Source organism: Juglans regia, chromosome 8 (assembly GCF_001411555.2).
Source record: "Juglans regia cultivar Chandler chromosome 8, Walnut 2.0, whole genome shotgun sequence".
NCBI classification, from domain to species: Eukaryota; Viridiplantae; Streptophyta; class Magnoliopsida; order Fagales; family Juglandaceae; genus Juglans; species Juglans regia.
In genome coordinates, this window is record NC_049908.1 from 2,486,410 (window position 1) to 2,507,681 (window position 21,272).

Consider the following 21,272-nt stretch of genomic DNA (forward strand, 5'->3'; position numbering starts at 1 on the left):
TCTTTAATTTTTTTTTTATTAAAATAGTTCTAAATATTTTTCTATTTTAACTGATCTATAGTTTTTGAAAATGATTTGTAAAGTTTATGGTCTACGATTCTCGCGCATTACTTTAAATATGTATTAATTTAAAATTCGGTGTAATAATTTATTTTTAATAATAAACTCTATTATTTTTTAAATACAAGAAGACTTGCATATTTTTAAAATGTCTCTAATATTACTCGCGCCATTAGCACGCATAACATCTATCTATCGAGTTCTGTGATCAAATCTACCATTTTTCATCTCACTTTTGGCTAAGAACGTTGTGAGAATGGAGACCAACAATATTCATCACATGCCAATTTGTTGGAAAGCGTCCCTCAAAACAGTCCTATTATGGATTGACTAAAATTTGCCAATTGTGTTGACCATTTCTTGACATAGAATCAATAAACATTTGATCTGTTCATATTTTTAGTAATATTATCTCTATTTTGGTGTACTCTGATTCTAGTCATTTTCTTTGACTATTAAATTTTATTTATTGCCCCGCTTCTTACAGAAAGAAGAAACCATTATGGGAACTCCTATCTGGTATTATTTCCTCTTTTTTGGATCCCAACCTAGCAATATGTGACTTGAATTCCATCATCTCTCAATCTGAAAAGTCAGTGGGCAAATCTCTCTAAAACTTTTCCAAACCAAAAGATCTAAATCTTTTCATGGAAAAAATAGGCTTCGTGGATCTCAGATTCTCTGGACCAAAATTCACTTGGTCTAATAATATATCTGACCACTATCAGATCCGAGAGCGTTTAGATAGAGACATTGCTAACATCCTTTTGGAGACAAAAATCAAGATTAACTTGGCTCACCACAACTGATCTCTACATAAAATTCTTTCATGCCACTATTTTCATTAGACGGAGAAGGAATAATATTGATTGCCTTAAGCTGGGTAAGAACCATTAGACAGTTGATCCCTCTATGATCTTCCCAAAAATTTAGGAGCACTACCAAAAAAAAATTTCCACTTCACATCCCATCCAATCGGATGAGCTTGAAAACCTTTTCCTTAGTAAAATTTCAATTTTGAAAAATGATTTTCTTTGCAAAACTCCTAATGAGGAGGAAATTTTCAACATTGTAAAAAATCTTCATTCCATCAAAGCTCCTGGCCCTAACGGTTTTACGGGCCTGTTTTATAAAACTTTCTAAGAGCTCATCAAAGTTGATTTCATAGCGACTGTCAAAAGTTTTTTCACTCAAGGAAAATTGCTAAAAGAACTCAATCACACAAATTTGGTCTTGATCCCTAAAGTCGATAATCCCAACGAGATTAATCAGTTCAGGCAATTAGTTTGTCCAATGTTTGCTATAAAATAATAGCAAAAATCCTTGCCAACAGACTCAAATCTATTATCCTCAACATTATCTCCCCTTTTCAAGCTGTCTTCATTCCTGGCCGTCTAATTCATGACAATACCATCTCACCAAACATGCCTGATCCCTAATCAATGGGTAATCCAGTCTTTGGAAATAGGCTATCTCAAAAAAATATTTAGGTTCCAAGTCTCTCCCGGAAATATCTTTCAAACCGACTGATCCATGGTTTTGGAAGAGTTTGATAAAGCATAGAGATTTTCTGAAGTTTGGAATATGTTTTCAAATAAACAATGGCTCTTCCACCAAAGTCTGGTTAGACCCTTGGGTCCCTTCCATCTCTAGCCATATTCTCCACTATAATCCAAACATTCCCTTTGTTCATGATCATAGTTTGATTGTCTCTGAACTCATCTTAGAAGAATCAAGACGTTGAAATACTTTATTTCTGAACACATTTTTTTCAGAACACTCAAGAGAAATTCAAAAAATCTCATTGGCGAATTACAATTTCCATCATGTTTAGGACAAAATCAAATGGCTTCATCACTCCTCAGGGAAATTTTCGTTTAAGTCTGCATATGCTGCTCTGGTTAATGATGTTAATACTTCATCTCCAATCAATCAGCCTTTAAACTGGAAAAGTCTTTGGAAATAAAAATTGCAATACATGCTGAAACTATTTCTTTGGAAAGTTAGCCATAATATCCTGCCCACCAAAGTCAAGATTAATAATGTAATTCCTCTTGATAAAGAGCAAATTGTCTGTCCCTTTTGTAGCATTGAAGCTGGAGATACTTCACATCTCTTCCTCAATTGCATATACTATAGAGTTCTTTGGAGGTACTCAAAATGGCCAATTGACATATCCTCCTTTGCAAGGCGGCCCTTTAATATATGGATAAAAACCATCCTCATTCTATAAGAGTTCCTAAAAATCCCAACGGTAGACACTCATTCTTTCCAAATCTTTGCTACAATTGCAATTGATCATCTTTGGTTCCTAAGAAACAAAAAAGTCCACAATCTGGTCTTCATTCCCCCTTCCCCCGTTGATTTTGTAGACTCTGTTAAAAATTCACTTCATCAACATTTAGCAGCTTGGACATATGTCGACAACCAAAAGTCAATGAAGGCTGAAAATCATCCATCTAGTTTTTTTCTCATTAGTTTTGATGTGGCAGTTAGAGATCAGGGCAACAGTATTGCATCTTTGTGTTAGAATGATTCTGGTGAAACCATATTTGCACTCATATACCACATTTCCAATGTGAGTCTAAATCTCGGCAAAGTAATGACAGCCTTGATGGCAGTATCATAGTAAAGAGATTGAGGATGAAAAAAAGTTATTCTGGAAGGCGACTCAAGCACCACAATAGTAGCAATTACAAATTTCGCAGATGAAGATGACTGGATCACAAGCCCATTAAGGATATAAAAGCACCATCTCCTCTCTTTCGAAGCTTTGAAAGTTAAGAAAATTTATCGGTCACAAAATTGATGTGGGCATGATTTGGCACAATGGGTAGTGGCAACGCAAGCTTATGAAAATATTCCCATTATCCAAATTTATCTCTCCTTATTGTCTTTTCATAGTGGGAAAAACCCTCCCCTTTTATATGTATAATTAGGATACTGAGATCTAAACTCTTGTTGATGTATTCTAGTTTCTTGTTTTAATATAACTGATAGTAACTTGCTAAAAAAAAAAAAATGACTACAATTGAAATTGCGAGCACCATTTTCATCAACCAACTCTGACATCTTGGAACTTACTTGTCTAACAAATTATATCGAAGTTTAATTAATTGAGGGCTATACAGATTTGTTATTTATAAGAAAACACGTTATTTCTTTTGAGATTTATTATAATTATTAAAAACACTAAAACAATAAAAATATTTTAATGTGATTGATGCATAAAATCAAAATATGTTAAATAATATTTTTAATGTGGATACGTCATAGCCCCCGTCATATATATAAACTAATATTAAAAAATATATGTATTTTTTTAAATTTTTTTTATAACTATTATAAATTTCACAATAAATGATATATTTACTACGTATAAAATTGTCTAAATAAATTACCAAAAACCATTACACATGCAATAAAATAACTTAAGAATTTCCATTCATATTTTTGAAAAAACTAGACAGGATAGCGTCTAGAAATTATACGTATAGTATTGTATAAATATTATACAATTATTTAAAAAAAAAATCAGATTTATTATTAAAAAATTAATTTTTTTTATAATAATTAATTAATTATTTATTTTTATAAAATAATTACATAATATTCAACTGTTCTATAACTATAATATCGTTTATCAGATATCGCTACTCCCTAGGCATGCTCCTGTGAATTATATGAGAATGGAGGTCACGTCGCTCGTCGCTGATCCTCTCAAACAATGTTTGTTTGACTCATGATATTGTTTGTAATCGTACGTACGTTGGTGTTTTTTCACACACAGAACGTATCGTAGCTGTCTGCAATGAGCATAACGTCAAAATCTAAACCAATCAATGCAACAAACGTCGTGTTTTCTTGGAATGCCTTCGTTTTTTTTCAATTAACGAGAAACTACTTTTCTCTAATTAATTCTCAAACTTATTGGGACGGTTTAGATAATGAAAATTTTTTATCTTATTTTATTATTATAATTTTTATATAAAACATAATAAATAATTTAATAATTTTAAATATAAAAAAATAATAAAAATATTAAAAAATAATATTTTAATAATAATTTATTTAACTTTCAACTTTCATTTTAATTTATCTAATCTCAATTTATTATCTAAACAACACCTAAATCATAGATAATTGATGTAAAAACAAGGTAGCTAATGATAACAAATAAATAAATATATATCCCAATAACTTCTACATATTCTTATTGCTATATTTATTTTTTTAAAAATATGACTATTTTCTTAAATAGGTAAAAGAGTTGTGTATAGGACGAGGGATCCTGATAAAATTAAATGTCTTTTTTTTTTTTATTTTTATTCTTTTATACATATTTTTATATCCTTAAATATTTAAAAAAGAAAAAAAATCTATCATTTCATAATGTGATATTATATGATAGGTTAACAAGTGAAATATAATAAATAATTTCTAATAATCTAATAATACATAATAAGATAATAAGAAAATAATAAAAATTAAGATAATTAACATTATTCTTTAAAAAATTAGAACCCAAGCTTTTTCCTGTATGTAAACTTTCTTTAGGAGTAAAAAAAAGAAAAAACAAAGCCAGGCTAATGGGTGACCCACATAAGTCCGGGTTTACGTGATCAGTACCATCTGATGAAAAGCGGAAAGCCAACGGTATAAGAAGAAGTACACGTCAGTACGGCACGCGTGAATCCCCAACTGTAAACATGGCCATTCATGATTGGCTATATCTTTAAATTTAACCTTCTGACCGGAATACCGAAAGAAAAGCGTAAAGACCAAAAAAAAAAAAAAAAGTAAAAACGAAAATCGTTTCTCAACAGAAAAAGTAGAAACGAGAGGAAGAGAGAGAGAGAGAGCCTGGGAACAGAACAGTTCGATAGAGAGAGAGAGTCGCCGTAATTTTTCGATACATCTTCGGAAATCTCTGTGATCTCTGGTTGAAAGTGTGTGTTCGGTAGCCGGATTCTGATTTGATATTGAAATCGATTTTTTCTTTATTCTTTTGGCGGTGAGCGGAGATGGTGAATTCAATGGTGGAACGAGCCACGAGCGACATGCTGATCGGTCCAGATTGGGCCATGAACATAGAGATCTGCGATACGCTTAATCACGACCCTGGGTACGAGTTGCACTGGATTCTAATACACCTCTCGTTTTTGCTAGATACTGCCTCTAGTGCTGTTATGTTTTGAAATTTCAGTCATGCGATTTTGTTTTTGCACGTTTGTGAATTTTCGCAGCTTTATCTTTGAAGAAAAGAAAGAAAAACTGAATTCATTACTTTTTCCAAATTTTAAACGAGAACGGCACGTTGCTTTCGCGCCTCACAAATAGTCAGTTGAGATTTTATTTAAACTTTGGGCGTCTTTTAATTTTATTATGGAACAACATAGCCTTTCATAATCACTCAAATATCTTGGGCCATAATTAGGATCTAAAGTGTAAGCTGGACGATTTAGGGAGAATCTATGTGGCGGTTTAATGGACTTTTTTGCATAATTTGGGGATGAGCGCATTTGGTATACCTAGGCTGTAGTTTAATGCGCGCTCGAGTTTGACTTATATAAAGTTGAGTTTGTGTTACTAAGCTAAATTTTGCAAACTTGGCCAATAAGGTCTAGCTTCAAAATAGTTGGGAATTCTCGACTGTATCTAGCTGGAAATGAGTTGGGGGGGAGGTTGTGGGTTCAAGCTCCAATTGATGCGTGTGTAACTTTACAAGAGAAAAAAAAATCCGCACAGGAATAGTAATACCTATTCATTTGAATGTTTTGTTCGGTTTTTTTTTTTTTCATGTGATAAAAGGAAGCCTATACTTGGTTATTTGTGATCATATAACAGGCAGGTTCATTTCAAAGACTTGGATTCCATTTATTTGAATGATTTTTTAAGACTATTTTTCTATTTGGAAGGGGGTACTAGTTCGAGATAGGCTTGCTTGTGATAACTAAAGAACACCTCTGCCTAACTTTATTGCATTGTTGGAAATATTGAGCCATAAGAACGTGGCATATAGGAATATATACAAGTCACAATTGCTGTTCTTCCACTGTTTGTTCGCCTGATGCATGTTGCATGATGGTATCTTATGAGGTCACCTCCTACTAATCATAGGACTACTAGGGGAGCCACATGAAGGGGTTTCTCATATATTGTAAATTTTCACACTACCGAACTTTTTAGAGGTAAATGGATTTATATAGGTTTCGATTCTTTTTCATTCAGTTTTGCTAAATTTGGATTTTTGTTTTGTTTGTAATACATGATCAGGCAATCGAAGGATGTTGTTAAAGGAATAAAGAAACGTATTGGCAGTAAGAATTCAAAAGTTCAACTTCTTGCCTTAACAGTAAGTCAACATAACTCATACAGACATGAACATGCATACGCATATATTAACTTGAAAAAATAAATGTTTGATTCACAAAAAGACCTCACAAAAATAAAGCCACAAACTGATGTGACTTGTTGTGGTACATCAAATTGTAAAGCTCTTTAGAGTAAAGTAGAACTAACATATCATATCTAACCATATCAAGTTTTGAGCTTTACTTTTGTGAGATTTATTTGTGAACCTAATACTTCTCATTTAAAAAATGTTATCTAAATGTGGTTAATTTTTGGGTCATCTTTCTACTGCCCCACAAACTGTCGAGTATAATATCAGTCATATGCCTAAATTTTATTACTGTTTTGTCTCATTGCAGATTGATAACTCACTTGCACTAAATTTTATTCATTTGGATATTAAGGAATGCATGTATCCACATTACAATGCTTCTCTTAACATCTTGTGCTTATATTTGCTGTGGGGCAAATATTTGGTAGACGTTGTAGTCATACCATGTTCCCCATTGTTTTGGATTAGTTGTTAATGGAAATTGAGAAGGGGTATATATTCTTTTTTAGACTACATAGTTTGATGTTGTAAGCTGGCTTTTGGAGGTGGGAGAACCATTTTTAGCATGTAATGAAGAATGGTTATATCAGCCCGTATGCAGATTGGGCCTATCTAGCTTCGGAGGGGGCATCGGGCGGTATTTTGGTGATGTGGGATAAAAGGGTCGTGAAGAAGATGAAGGAGTTTGCATGGGAATTTACAGTGGCTTGTTCTTTTAAGATGGTAGAGGATAATTTCTTGTGGGCTTTTGCAGGTGTTTATGGATTGAATGCTGACAGTATTAGAAGTCGTTTGTGGGATGAACTGGCTGTTATTTATAGCGGGTGGGAACTTCCTTGTTGCATAGGAGGAGATTTTAATGTAGTAAGGTTCCCTAGTGAAAGATCTAGAAGAAATCGGTTACATCGAGCCATGGCTGAATTCTCATAATGCATTTTTGACCTGAATCTTGTTGAACTCCCTCTAGTTGACGGTTTCTTCACATGGTCTAATAGTCAAACTTGGTCCCGGCTGGATAGATTCTTAATATTGCCGGACTGGGAAAGCCATTATCCAGAGGTATGTCAAAAGCGACTGGTGCTCCTATGCTCGGATCATTTTCCCATATTATTAGATGGAGGTGGTATTCAAGGAGGTCGTCGTTATTTCAAGTTCGAAAACATGTGGCTTAAAAGCGATGGCTTCGTGGATATGGTAAGACATTGGTGGTCTTCTTATCAGCTTTATGATACCCCTTCTTATATTCTTACAGGTAAACTGAAAGCATTAAAGGAAGATTTAAAGCTTTGGAATTTCCAATCGTTTGGAAATATTAGGGAGCAAAACAAAACTCTAATGGAGAATTTACAGAATCTTGAAAAGATTATTGAGGATATGGCTCTTACCCCAGAGGAAGTTTCACGTAAGACAGCTCTGGCATCAGAGTTGGAAAGGGTTTTAACTTTAGAAGAGATCTCTTGGCTACAGAAATCAAGAGCTCTTTGGTTGAAGGAAGGGGATCGAAGCACAAAATTCTTCCATAAAGTGGCTAACTCTCATCGGAGAACTAACTCTATTGAGATGTTGAATATCAATGGTAGTGATTGCACAGAGGTCCCTGTGATCTGGGAACATGTGGTGAATTTCTATAAACATCTATTTACAGAAAATGAGGGCTGGAGGCCCAAACTAGATGGACTTGGTTTTGAGTCCATAGAACCACAGACAACATCCTGGTTGGAAAGATCTTTTGAGGAGGTGGAGGTATTGGATGTGGTTCGAAAGATGGTAAAGGATAAAGCACCAGGTCCGGATGGCTTTACGATTGGGTTTTTCCAAACATGTTGGGAGGTGGTAAAAGATGATATTATGAAGGTGTTTCAAACTTTCAGGAGCTTTTCTTGGCTGGGAAATCCAAGAAAAGCCTGAATGCTACTTTTATTGCTTTGATTTTGAAGAAATCCGGAGCAGTGGAGTTGAAGGACTTTAGGCCCATTAGCCTCATTAATGGGATATACAAAATCATTTTAAAGGTACTAGCTAACAGGTTAGAGGTGGCAATTGATAAAGTAATCTCAAAGCCACAAAATGCTTTTGTAAGGGGTCGTCAGATTCTGGACTCGGTCTTAATTGCAAATGAATGTTTGGATAGTAGATTCAAGTCTGGCACTCCAGGTATTATTTGTAAATTAGATATGGAAAAAACATATGATCATGTAAACTGGGAATTGCTCTTGTACTTACTGAAGAGATGCGGCTTTGGGGAGAGGTGGTGTATGTGGATCATATGGTGCATCTCAACGGCAAAATTTTCAGTCTTGATCAATGGTAACCTAGATGGTTTTTTCAATAGCTCTCGAGGCTTAAGACAGGGTGATCCCTTGTCCCCTCTGCTTTTCGTTATCGTCATGGAGGCTTTGAGTAGGATGTTATCGGCTGTGGTTAGTTATGGTTTTATGGTTGGTTTTTCAGTGGGTGATCCACAGAGGGGGCTCACCTCAGTCTCCCACTTATTATTTGCAGATGACACTTTAATTTTCTGTGCTGCAGAGCAAGACCAACTTAGGGCACTGAAGGCGCTTCTTTTTTGTTTCAAAGCAGCGTCAGGTTTGAGAGTTAACTTCAATAAATCAGAGTTAGTGCCTGTTGGGAACGTCAGCATCTCTTGGCAGTTGGCGAACACTCTTGGGTGTAAGGTTGCTTCTTTTCCTATGACATATTTGGGGTTACCATTAGGGGCTGCTTCACGGGCTTTGTCTATTTAGAACAAAGTTATTGAGAAAATAGAATGAAGATTGGCTAGGTGGAAGAGACTGTATTTGTCGAAAGGAGGACTGGTGACTCTTATCAAGAGTACTCTCTCTAACTTGCCAACTTACTTTCTATCTTTATTTCCAATTCTAGCTAGTGTGGTAGCGCGAATCGAAAAACTTTATCAGGATTTCTTATGGAGTGGGATGAGAGATGAATTCAAATTTCACGTAGTCAGTGGGGATAAGGTGTGCAGACCAATTCCTTCAGGTGGGTTGGGGATAAAGAATTTGAGAACTTTTAATCGGGCATTACTTGGGAAATGGCTTTGGAGATACAACTTGGAACCAGAAGCTCTATGGAAATTAGTGGTTGATTACAAATATGGTAAGATGGGGGGAGGGGGGGGGGGGGAATTGGTGTACTAGATAGGGAATGAGTCCTATGGGGTGGGGGTTTGGAAGCACATACGATGTGGTTGGGGGGTGTTTTCTCGTCATACTAAATTCTTGGTGGGGGAGGGCACTAGTATAAAATTTTGGAGGGACATTTGGTGTGGGGAGGAGGCTCTAGCGGACGCCTTTCCTTCTGTTTTTCGTTTAGCATGTGATCAATAGGCTTCAGTGGCGGATCTCATGGTTCGTTCAGGGGATCAACTCCATTGGAATGTCACCTTTAGTAGAGCAGCTCAAGACTGAGAACTAAACAGTTTTGAGGCATTTTTCAGTCATGTGTACTCTACGAGAATGTTTGGATTGAGAGAAGATAAACTGTGGTGGAATTTGGCAGGTGAGGGTGTTTTTTCGGTTCGCTCCTTCTATAAATCCCTTACTTTGCTTCCAAACACGCATTTTCCTTGGAGAGGATTGTGGAGGAATAAGGCACCTCCAAAAGTACTATTTTTCACTTGGACAGCGGCTCTAGGTAAGATTCTTACCATTGATAATCTGTGGAAGCGCCGGCTAATTATTCCAAAATGGTGTTGTATGTGCAAGAAAGCTGGCGAGACAGTGGATCATCTTTTGCTATATTGTGAGACAGCTAGAGCATTGTGGAGTGATCTGTTCATTTGATTATGGTTAAATTGGGTGATGTCTGCTACAGTGGTAGAGTTATTAGCTAGCTAGGTATTGCCGAGTGGTGCTCCACAAATCAAAACTGTGTGAAAAATGGTTCCTATTTGTATTATGTGGTGTATATGGCGGGAGCGTAATGAGCGGACACTAGAGGATCTTAGAATTTTATTTTTCCGTACCTTACTTCTTTGGGCTATTGCTATAGATTTTAATGGCCTAAATGTACATGATTTTCTTCTTTCTATTTTAGCAACTAGATAGGTTTTATCTCTTGTATACCACCTTGTATACCTGGGCTTTGCCTATTCTTATTTATACTACCGTTTACTTATAAAAAAAAAAAAATTCAAGACAGTAGCACATTTTTATGTACACATTACGATGTACAAATGCATGTGATTCGATAGGATTGTTACGACCTTCAATCATCCCTCATTTATTCTATCAAACCCAATTATCCTGAAAACCTTTTGTAAATTGGAACTTGCATTTCTATAACGCTCTTATGAATGTCACTCATTAATTTGGCTAGTATAGCATGCGTACCAAGTGCATTAATTGATCAAACCATGGCCATGGGCTGCATTTTACATATCTAGACATATAAATTGATGGTTTTTGGGGAAATCTATATAGTTGGTATGGTGTGGTCGTGCGGGGGTAAATCTTAAGTTAAGACCGGCTGATTAGACTGCTTTCTGTTTGTGTGTGTGCGTGCGGGTGGGATGGGTGTGTGGTGTGTGTGTGTGTGTGTGTGTGGGGTGGGGGTGTGTGTGGGTGTAACATAAATTTCTTGAATCATTTCTCAATGGAAGATGATTTTAATATATTTATGTTTACAAACAAAATTGATTTATATAAAGAGGTATCGTTTCTATCTGGATTTGATGATGTTGTCTGGGTGGGATCTGTATGCAACCTCAGGATGAGAACTCAATTGTTGCTTCATCTATACGAGAAAATCCATTTCCCAGGGTTTTTTCTCCTATAGAAAAAAGTTATTGTTTGGGATATATGAGAAAGTAGTTGGCTTGGAAATATTTTCTAAAGATTTTTTTTCAGTATTTCAGTATTTCAAGTTTTAAGTATTGTGGCTTTCTATATCTTACAAGTTAGTATAGATTTATAACATAATTCTAGGATGATAGTGAAATATAATGGATTAGATGTCAGAGGAAGCACCGGAAGGTATGGGTTTTATCCACGAGTGAATAAATCTGTTTTTCCTTTTTTTATTTTATTTTCACCAATTGTCAAAGGGGGACAGGAAGATTTGTATGTGTGTATCTATCCTAAAACAAACTTGATGAGGCTGTCAAACTTTCCTGTGCTTTAGTTGATTTGATCTTTTGGACGTCTGCATGAAATTCTATTTTGAAATCTCATCATTTTTAGGCTTCAGTGACATAATTGTTATATAGCTTGTCATATTTTTACAACTTTTTCTTACAGAGGACTAATTTGGTTATATTTTGGTCTGGTTGCTGTACTCTAGCTACTGGAGACGGTCGTAAAGAATTGTGGGGACATTGTTCACATGCATGTAGCAGAGAAGGATGTTCTTCATGAGATGGTGAAGATAGTAAAAAAGAAGGCAAGAATGTTTTTAGAATATTTTGGTTCCAAACCAATGTTGTATTTACTCTCATTTGACAAGTATGTTAAAAGTATAATATTTTGCATATTGTAGCCTGACTTTCATGTCAAAGAGAAGATATTGATCCTGATAGATACTTGGCAAGAAGCTTTTGGTGGACCGAGGGCAAGATATCCGCAGTATTATGCTGCATACCAAGAATTGTTGGTACGTTAACATAGAATTTTTTCTTGAAGTACTTCTCCTTTTGGAGAAGATACTTAGTATGAATGGTGAAATAAGAAGCACCTTTTATGCTTCATTAAATTAGCTTGACTTTGCCCTTTTCATTGCCATTATACTATTCTGGTGCTTCATAAGTAGGCCATCTTCTCTGACATTCTTGGTGAAAACACTTGTCTATTACAGCGTGCTGGGGCAGTATTCCCTCAGAGATCTGAAAGGCCTGCACCTATATTCACACCTCCACAAACACATCCTTTGACATCATATCCTCATAATATACGCAATCTTGACAATCAGCAAGAAACAGCTGAATCATCTGCAGAGTCTGAGTTTCCAACCTTGAGGTACGGTTTTAGCTCCTTTTCCAATATCTTTTTGGAGACAACCCCAGTAACCATTTTGTTCATTGACACATTCATTTGTCTGACTACTTTAGATGGTACTTGTTTCTAGTTGCCCATGATTGAATATGTAAATACATCTGATTGTGGGGTAGTTATCCTACTCATATAAGCATGCATTACCTGTACCAGTTTTCATTGCCATTCTTGATGAGGATGGCAGATTATATGCTTTTGATGCTAATGCACATATCAAGGTTAATGCATGAAAAAATTGAGGAGCAATTGAAGAAAAAATGGTGGTTCCTGCTCCCTTCTTGAATTTGGTCTAGTTTTGGGTAAAAACTAGGATTCTTCTAGTTTAGGGAGAGGGAGTAAATTTTGAAATTGAATGATACTGATGTTTTAACTGTTTCACTCTTATTTTCTTACTTGTCAATTTTTTTAAAAAAAAAAAAAACTGTTTTGACTCTTGAAAACATGCAGAGAAAGTTTCCTTGGATCAGAGGATTTGAGTAGTCAACGCTATTAGACTGATCATAGAATAATTCTTTCCAGTGTTGAGGGTTGCATATAATTTTTTAATTCATCCTTTTCTTGTCATTCTTACTGACTAATGATTCATCTTTTTTTGTTTTTTAATTGAAATTGCTTTTGCTAGCCTGTCTGAAATTCAGAATGCACGCGGCATCATGGACGTCCTTGCCGAAATGCTGAGCGCAATAGAGCCTGGGAATAAAGAGGTATATTCGAAATGTGAAGAAATTTTAGAACTATGAATTAGTATTGTAGATGCTGAATACTTTTGTCAAGCAAACTAAATCTTCATCAAAAGCATGCTACTAGGAATTTTGGGCTGCAATCTATCTAATTTATACTGCCAATGCAAACTTTTGGTGTAAATGAATTCCAAGAAATAAAAAGAAATGCTTTCAATGGTTAGTATTTCAATTCTCGTTGCTTATAAAAAAAAAGATACAATTGTCCTAGATCCATAAATCCTTGTCCCTGTTATTGTGAATGTTCCATTTCTAATCAATCTATTTGCATACTGGATATAATCTTTGCTTCAATTTGCAGGGGCTTAGGCAGGAGGTTATTATTGACTTGGTCGAGCAGTGCCGTACATACAAGCAGAGAGTGGTGCATCTTGTTAACTTGACTTCGTAAGGCCTTAATTCTCTGCCTACTCTTTGGTTATATTTGTAACCATTACGAAAGTTACCCTTTATTTTGTTTCTTTTTTCTTCTTGCTACCATGAAGTCATGCATGTGTGTATTTTTGTTATTCCATCGTGTTGGCATTCTGATGTGTCCGTCCCTTGGAGAGGAGGGGGGCAGGTTCAGAATGATGCAGATATATGCTTTGTCGTTGGAGTTTCCCCAGAAAAAAATGAAAACAATTATTTAAGTTTGCTTATGACTAGATTTGTTAAATCAGTAGTATTGGCACTTATGATGGCTAATGCCTTCACTTCTGAACCAGCCTGCTGGTTGAACTGTTTGGGCCGGTTAGTTCAGCTTTATTCCAGTTTCTTCTAACTGTTAAAACCTGTTTTTATAAAAAAATATATCTTAATGTAATTTGTAAAATTCTTTCAGCATCCCCCTCCCAAAAAAAAAAAAAAACACATGCGTGCAAATGCACAAACATGCACCCATGTCGGTTGTGTGAGATGTGCGTGCTTATGTCCGGCCAGATCATCGTTGGAATTTCAGCGCAACATTTTTTCTATGAAAAGACCGTCCGTTAGTGATCAAATCCCACAAGCCTGTGAATCTTATCATGCCAGGTACTTTGAATTAAACATGGTTGTCGTAATTGTAATTTTCTTTCTTTTTCAGGGATGAATCACTGCTGTGCCAAGGACTAGCACTTAATGATGACTTGCAGCGTGTACTGGCTAAGCATGAAGCAATTGCTTCAGGAACTTCTCTTCAAACAGAGAAACCAAAGCCTGAACCTGTTAGAGCACTTGTTGACGTTGGTGATCCTCTAGTTGATACTCAACCCGATGGGAGGTAATTGGGTTTTCTTGAACTAGTTCACATTCACTGCATTATCTAGGATGATGTGATAAATTCACTTTAGGTCATGCGATTATTTGACTGATCTAACGAAAATTAATTTTTTATCTCATCAATTAGAAAAAGTTATAATAAGTTATGCAATTATATTTTCACTGCCTTTTTCCTTTTATTCAAGTCTGACACTGCTTGGTTTCGTTACTGTGCTTTTCATTTAACATTGAAGTTCAGAAGCTAGCATTTTCTAGATGCGAATCTTGTTCTGCCATATCAAAAAGACTTGGCATTGGGACATTTGCACTATATGTTCAAATAAAATTTGGGCAGATCTTTACTTTGAGTAGAGTTTAAATGTAACAAAATTGAAGAAGCCCATTCTGGAACAAGATAATGACATTGTGATTTGTATTCAATCTCAATGAAACAATACATTAATGAGAAGCTCCTTCGGTAAATTTATTCAATTACTTTTCTATTCTTTATATAAACAGACTAAGACTTATCTTTCTTGAGAAATTGAGTAAAAAAAGGTCCATTGTTTGAGGGTAGGAGTCCACTACGGAAAAAAAAAGCAGGCTGTAATCTACACACGTTCATTTTTTTTTAGTAAAACTCATCAGCCAAGTATCTGTGGAAGTTACATTCTTGGGACTGCTTGATTGAAATTTATGTCCATTTCAATTGGTACATTTATCTTGCCTTCAAGTTCCATCTCTTGAGGCCTCAATTTTTCTTATAAAAAAAAAATTCGAATAAAATCTAAAGATGCTTGAGAACATGAATAGATTTTGAGTTGCGTGTGTTGCAAATACGTTCTTCCTGCATACCAAGTTAATTGATATTTGTTCAAATATTAATAGGACTTTTGATGGAAACTTTTTTTTTCTAATTTAAATAATATAATTTGTTTTCTTCTTAATAGAAGACAATAGAGTTTTAGTTGGCTTAGGACCAAATAGGATCTCCTTCTTCCTTCATATAAAAGGGTGGAGGTGAAGGTCACAGGTCCTGTCGAGAACGGTTGCATGAGTTTTATTTGCCCATGAAAGAAATTTTTTATACCTTCTGGTTATTTGAGCTGTAAGAGCAGGACTTTTTCTGCAGATCCACCTCGGGTACTAGTGCAGAGTTGCAGCCACTGAACCAGTTGTTGCTTCCAGCTCCTACTCCAACTAATGCTTCAGCTTCTTCAGCAAGAGTTGATCCCGAAATAGACCTGCTCAGTGGTGATGACTATAGCTCACCCAAAGCAGAAACTTCATTGGCTCTTGTTCCCGTGGGAGGACAACAGCCAGCCAGTCCTGTATCTCAGCAGAACGCCCTTGTTCTCTTTGACATGTTCTCAGAAACTAGCACTCCAAATTCTGTCAATACTCAATCTGCCAATCTTGCTGGACAAATCAACCCGTCGGCTCCGCAAATCGAACAGCAGCAGAGTTTTCAATCCCCTCAAGGTGGATTTTACTCGAATGGAAGTGTCCCAAATGCTGGATCACCTCAGTATGAGCAATCAATTTACATGCAAGGTGCTGGTTCTGCCTGGAATGGCCAGATTACCCAGCAGCAGCAGCCACATTCGCCTGCCTATGGTGCAATTCTTACTTAGATCTATGTTTTTGCATGCTAGAAATGTGTAATGCTTTTGGAATATTTTTTCCACCAAAGTCTCCTATCTTGAGGCAGAAGCACTTATGTTTGAAATTATCGATGCCTTTATAATAAGCAGGATTCTCTAGTTTATGTTTTGATTAAATAACTTGCAGTTATGTGCTGGGCTTTAGTTGTCTTCTTTTGTCATGTAATTGCATGAGATTGTGCGAGGGGCTCACAATTTTTACTTTTGAATAGGTGCTCAAAGCAGCGCATCATTACCACCTCCACCTTGGGAAGCTCAGCCTGTGGACAATGGTAGTCCAGTAGCAGGTGCTCAATACCCTCAACCAGCGCAAGTTACTCAAATGGTGGTTGCGCATGCACTGAGTGGTGCACATTCTCCTCTGGGACCTCAACCAATGGGGAAGGACCAGGTAGTAGGTATGTATATCCAGCCAATTACAAGCAGCCATTTGTCGGCAATCAATAGCCAGGTTGGTCAGAGCCAGCAGTTGAGTTGGCACTCTCAGCCAATCCAGGGAGGGCCGTCTATGGGAATGCTTCCACAGCCGATGCAAACTGCCCAGATGGCATCAATGTATCCTCAACAAATGTATGGGAACCAATTTGCAGGTTATGGCTATGGTCAGTCACAAGGGGTGCAATACCTAGAGCAGCGAATGTACGGATTATCTGTTAGTCATGATAACAATGGCTTGAGAAACTCCTACCAGGTTTCTACTTCATCTTATGTCCCACCTAACAAGCCTTCTAAGCCAGAGGATAAGCTCTTTGGGGATCTTGTTGACATGGCAAAAGTGAAATCAACGAAACCCACGCCTGGTAGAGCTGGTGGCATGTGAAGTCATGGCTGGTTTTGGTGCTAGCTTGATCTTATTCTTCTGTTGCTTATTTTTTTTTCTCCATAATTTTTTAGTGTCTATAATCTCCAACTAGCAATGTTTTACACTTTGCAACCAAACTACCAAAATTGACACATTGCATCCTCCAATCATCAGTTTTTTGTTAAATAGTACTCTTCATCCAAGTTTGACCGTTAAGATTTTATAGGGAGTGTAATTTGACAGAGTCAAAAATGGTTGAAGAATGCAATGTGACAGTTTAGTAGTTCAAGATGTGAAATGTAAAATACTTGCTAGTTGGAGAGTGAAAAGTGTATTTTCCCAATATATAAATATATATATATATATATATATATATATATATTATAAATATTTGTTTTTCGCCCGCATTTGTGTTAGCATTGGGGATCTTGTACATTCCTTGTAGAGACAGAAAAAGAGGACAAAAGATGGATACCTCCCAGTGGATGAAGACGGCGTTGATGACATTTCAATTTTTTTGTCCTCCAATTAATTGGATGGTTTTTTTATTTTTTTTTTTGAGTTGTGGCAAATTGTAATTATTAGACTGTGAGTGAAATTTGTCTGCAACTTTCAAGGCTAGGTTCTCTTCAAGAATTTTCCACCGTCATTGGGATTATAGGGTCCTCCCTAACGAGGTGCATCAGTTATTATTTATTTTTATATTTTATATCTATAATTTTTTTATAATGTGTGAGATGTAAGATAGTAAATAATGACTAATAAAAAGAATATTTTTTCACTAATTGACTATTGACTGTGGGATGATGGGATCTCAATCTTCAATGTTCTTCAATTAGCACTCAAAAAGAGAGAAAATTTGAACTCTCTTTAAGATATTTATTAAGAAAAAATATTTACATCAGCTTATTATTTATCACACACTTCACACACTCCATTAAATTGAGTGTAAAAAAAAAAAAAAAACACAACACACAAGTGTGTTGCGGCTACGGGCTAATGTCCAGAATTCTTCATTCATTAATGACTGTAAGGATAAGAGATGTGAAAGTATAGATTTAAATATATATCTAAATTCAATCACTGAATCCAAGACTTGTGATAATATCTAATTATGTATACTTATTGAATGTTCTTATTTTTAAGTATATTTTGACCATTTAATTCAAGGAAACCAACTTAATTGACATCACAAACACCCCCAAAAGTAGCCCTTTATACTTGATATTTGCCCCAAAACTACTACTTGTCAGCGGCCTGATCTGCATGTATATATATTAGTAAAAAACTATTTTGCCTCCCTTGTGTACAGCTTGACAATTTTTTTTTTTTATTTAGTGACTAAAGATGTGATTTAAAGGCTGTGTTTAGATATTGAATTAAGTTGAGTTGAGATAAAAGTTAGAAATTGAATAAAATATTATTTTTTAATATTATTATTATTTTAAGATTTAAAAAAATTAAATTATTTATTATATTTTATGTTAAAATTTAAAAAAATTATAATAATTAGATAAAATAAATTGAGATGAGTTTACATCAAAACTGACCGGTATTGGTGTATTTGTTTTTTTAATTTTTTAGCACCGCTCTATATATTATCAACTAGCATAATTATTGTTGGGAAATGAGTATCTCATGAACAATGCCATGAACAGTATTACGATTTCTTAACCACCCACTCCTCGTAAACGTATCAGTGCTCATTATTGTTTGTCACATGACCACTACGTACGACTATCGTCTCCGCCATGATCTCTTGTACCACCATAATTATATTATTTGATCAAAAAGTTGCCTGACGTTGGGATGCAAAATTCATTTTTAACTCATTTTATTTTATTATTATAATTTTTTTAAATTTTTATATAAAATATAATAAATTATTTAATTTTTTTAATATTTTAAAATAATAATAATAATTTAATAATATTTTATTTAACTTTTATTTTAATACATCTCATCCTAAATCATTATCTGAGATTAATCAATTCACTTCTAAGTCTAATAACTTGCGAAAACGTAACAGTCACTAAAATGTCTTACGTTTTACATTAAATATAATACTGATTTCCATTTCTATTCAACACTGATATACAACCGCAATACTACCCTTAGAGTATCGATCATCAATAGATTAGTTAAAGTTAAAAGATATTTTTAATGAATATAAGATAAATTTAACTTTTAGTTATTCATTTCATATAAATTTTTACATTAAAATAATTATTTTTTTATTATATAACAATAAAATAATATAAAATGAATTTAATTTTAACTATTTACATCAAATCTCCATATTTGATAATAATTTATTTATTATATAGTAATGAATAATTAATAATTTCAAAAATATTTAATTTTTTAATTATTAATTTATTTTATTTTATCATATTTTACTATTCTACATATTATATATTAATTAGTAATCAGAATAAGCATATTCAAATTAAATTAATATATCAATGCATGAACCCAGCCTCCAACACATGAACCCGTGCATATAAACCCAGCTATTGTGATAAAATATCTTATAAAAAGAAAGTGAAAGAAATAAATTATTGATAAAATATGTATTTGGTATATGTATATATATTCATCTACGTACCACCCGTGCTGCCTTTACTCACTACGTACGTACTTTCTTCACAAATCCAAGTCATGCTTTCCTGGCCAAACGACTTCATATTAGGGCTTCATATTAGGTTTGGATATATAGTAATTTGAGATGAGATGAGATGAGTTGAGATAAAAGTTAAAAGTTAAATAAAATATTATTTATTATTATTATTATTATTATTTTGATATTTAAAAAAATTAAATTGTTTATTATATTTTATGTAGAAATTTATAAAAATTATAAAAATGAGATGAAATAGATTGAGAGTGTTTCTCAATCCAAATTAATCAGCCTATTGATTTCCATTGCAATGCTTTATATATACCCTATGAACATGTTTTTTTACCTGACTATATTATTAAAGAAAATCATCCTTGAATAACTTGATATCCCATTAAATATAAATTGATCGAACTTGAATTATATATATGTTCGATCTAGAAAATTAGATACAAACTCAAAATAGCTCACTTTTTCAAAGATTTATTTAAAATTAAATTGACAACATTAAAGTTTCACCATATTTCTAAAAGCAATTGATGAAAGGGGGCCGGGCAGAAGAAATAAACTATCGGATTTTTTGCAGCTTAAAAAAAAATAGGACCAAAAAGTAGGTGGTCGAGAAGGGAAACAGAGAGTACTTCACGAACTCGACATGATATATATACACACATGGTCCATTAATACAAGCTGGTATCATTCCTCGAAGGATTCCAGTACTAGCGATATCAACCAGTGACGTTCAAACACATATATATGTGCATGTAAAGCTCAAATGATAAGGGTCCAAAAGTCGTCTTAACCTCGATGGATGAGTTCCAAAAGCTATCCATGCAGTAGTAGTACTACAACATGATGGGAAAAAAGGATTTTGTACAAACATCTAAGAAGCCTTGATCAATGACGCTGGCCCAGGCATGTCAGATATCCTATGATATATTATTTGAACCTGCAGCAATATATATATATATATATCTCCTTTATCTTAAAAGCGTGTATAAAGATGAACAGGAGTGAATAGTGCCGTCCAAAACCGCAAAACCGCGTCCTCTCTCACACGGCAAATTCGCAAGACCGCGTCCTCTCTCACACGGCAAAATCGCAAAATCACACGGGGCAAAATCACAAAATCACAAATCTCGTCACATCACAAATCACAAACCGAAGCAAAACCACAGCAAATCCTCCGTAAAATCATCACAAAAATACACGGTAAAATCATAAAATCATCGTAAAATCTTCACAAAAATACCACAAATTAACAAAATCACCACAAGGCAAAATCACAAAACCGCAAATCTCGTCCCTCTCTGCATCCTCGAACGAAAACCACAGAGACAAAACAAAAATACCACAAGGAGATATGGGCGTCCGTGAGGCCGGAGGATATGGGCGTTCGTGGGAGCAAACGGCACGGAGATGGAGGCCGAGCTCGCTGGAGGGGGATGGCCGGTGGGAGACGAGACTACCATGGAGGTGGTGGCGCCGGAGGATGGCGTACGGCGGCGCAGCAGTATCAAACCCATTCGCGCTGTGCACAGCCGAGAGAGAGGAAGAGAGAGCGTGAGAGAGGGAGACCGGTGTGGGAAGACTCGCCGGAGTGAGGTGGTGCCGGTGGAAGAGGCGGTGAGGCTCACCGACGCACGGCGGCGTCGGGCTGGGCAGACGAAGATTCGGCTGGGAGGAGAGGCAGCGTACCGCGTACGCGTGAGCCGAGGGAGGAGAGAGAGAGGGGAGGGAAAAGTGAGGGA

General features: G+C 35.3%; 1 protein-coding gene across 1 annotated transcript; it reads left to right on the forward strand.

Annotated features, from left to right (window-relative positions):
• The first annotated feature begins 4,875 nt into the window (after positions 1-4,875).
• On the forward strand, positions 4,876-17,575 carry LOC108984312 (TOM1-like protein 9). The gene is made up of 10 exons (XM_018956225.2): positions 4,876-5,185; positions 6,337-6,415; positions 11,768-11,866; positions 11,963-12,076; positions 12,278-12,438; positions 13,097-13,178; positions 13,516-13,601; positions 14,281-14,457; positions 15,568-16,052; positions 16,312-17,575. Exons 1-10 carry the CDS (start codon positions 5,085-5,087, stop codon positions 16,917-16,919), a joined length of 1,992 nt encoding a protein of 663 aa, XP_018811770.1. The 5' UTR covers positions 4,876-5,084; the 3' UTR covers positions 16,920-17,575.
• The last annotated feature ends 3,697 nt before the right edge of the window (positions 17,576-21,272 follow it).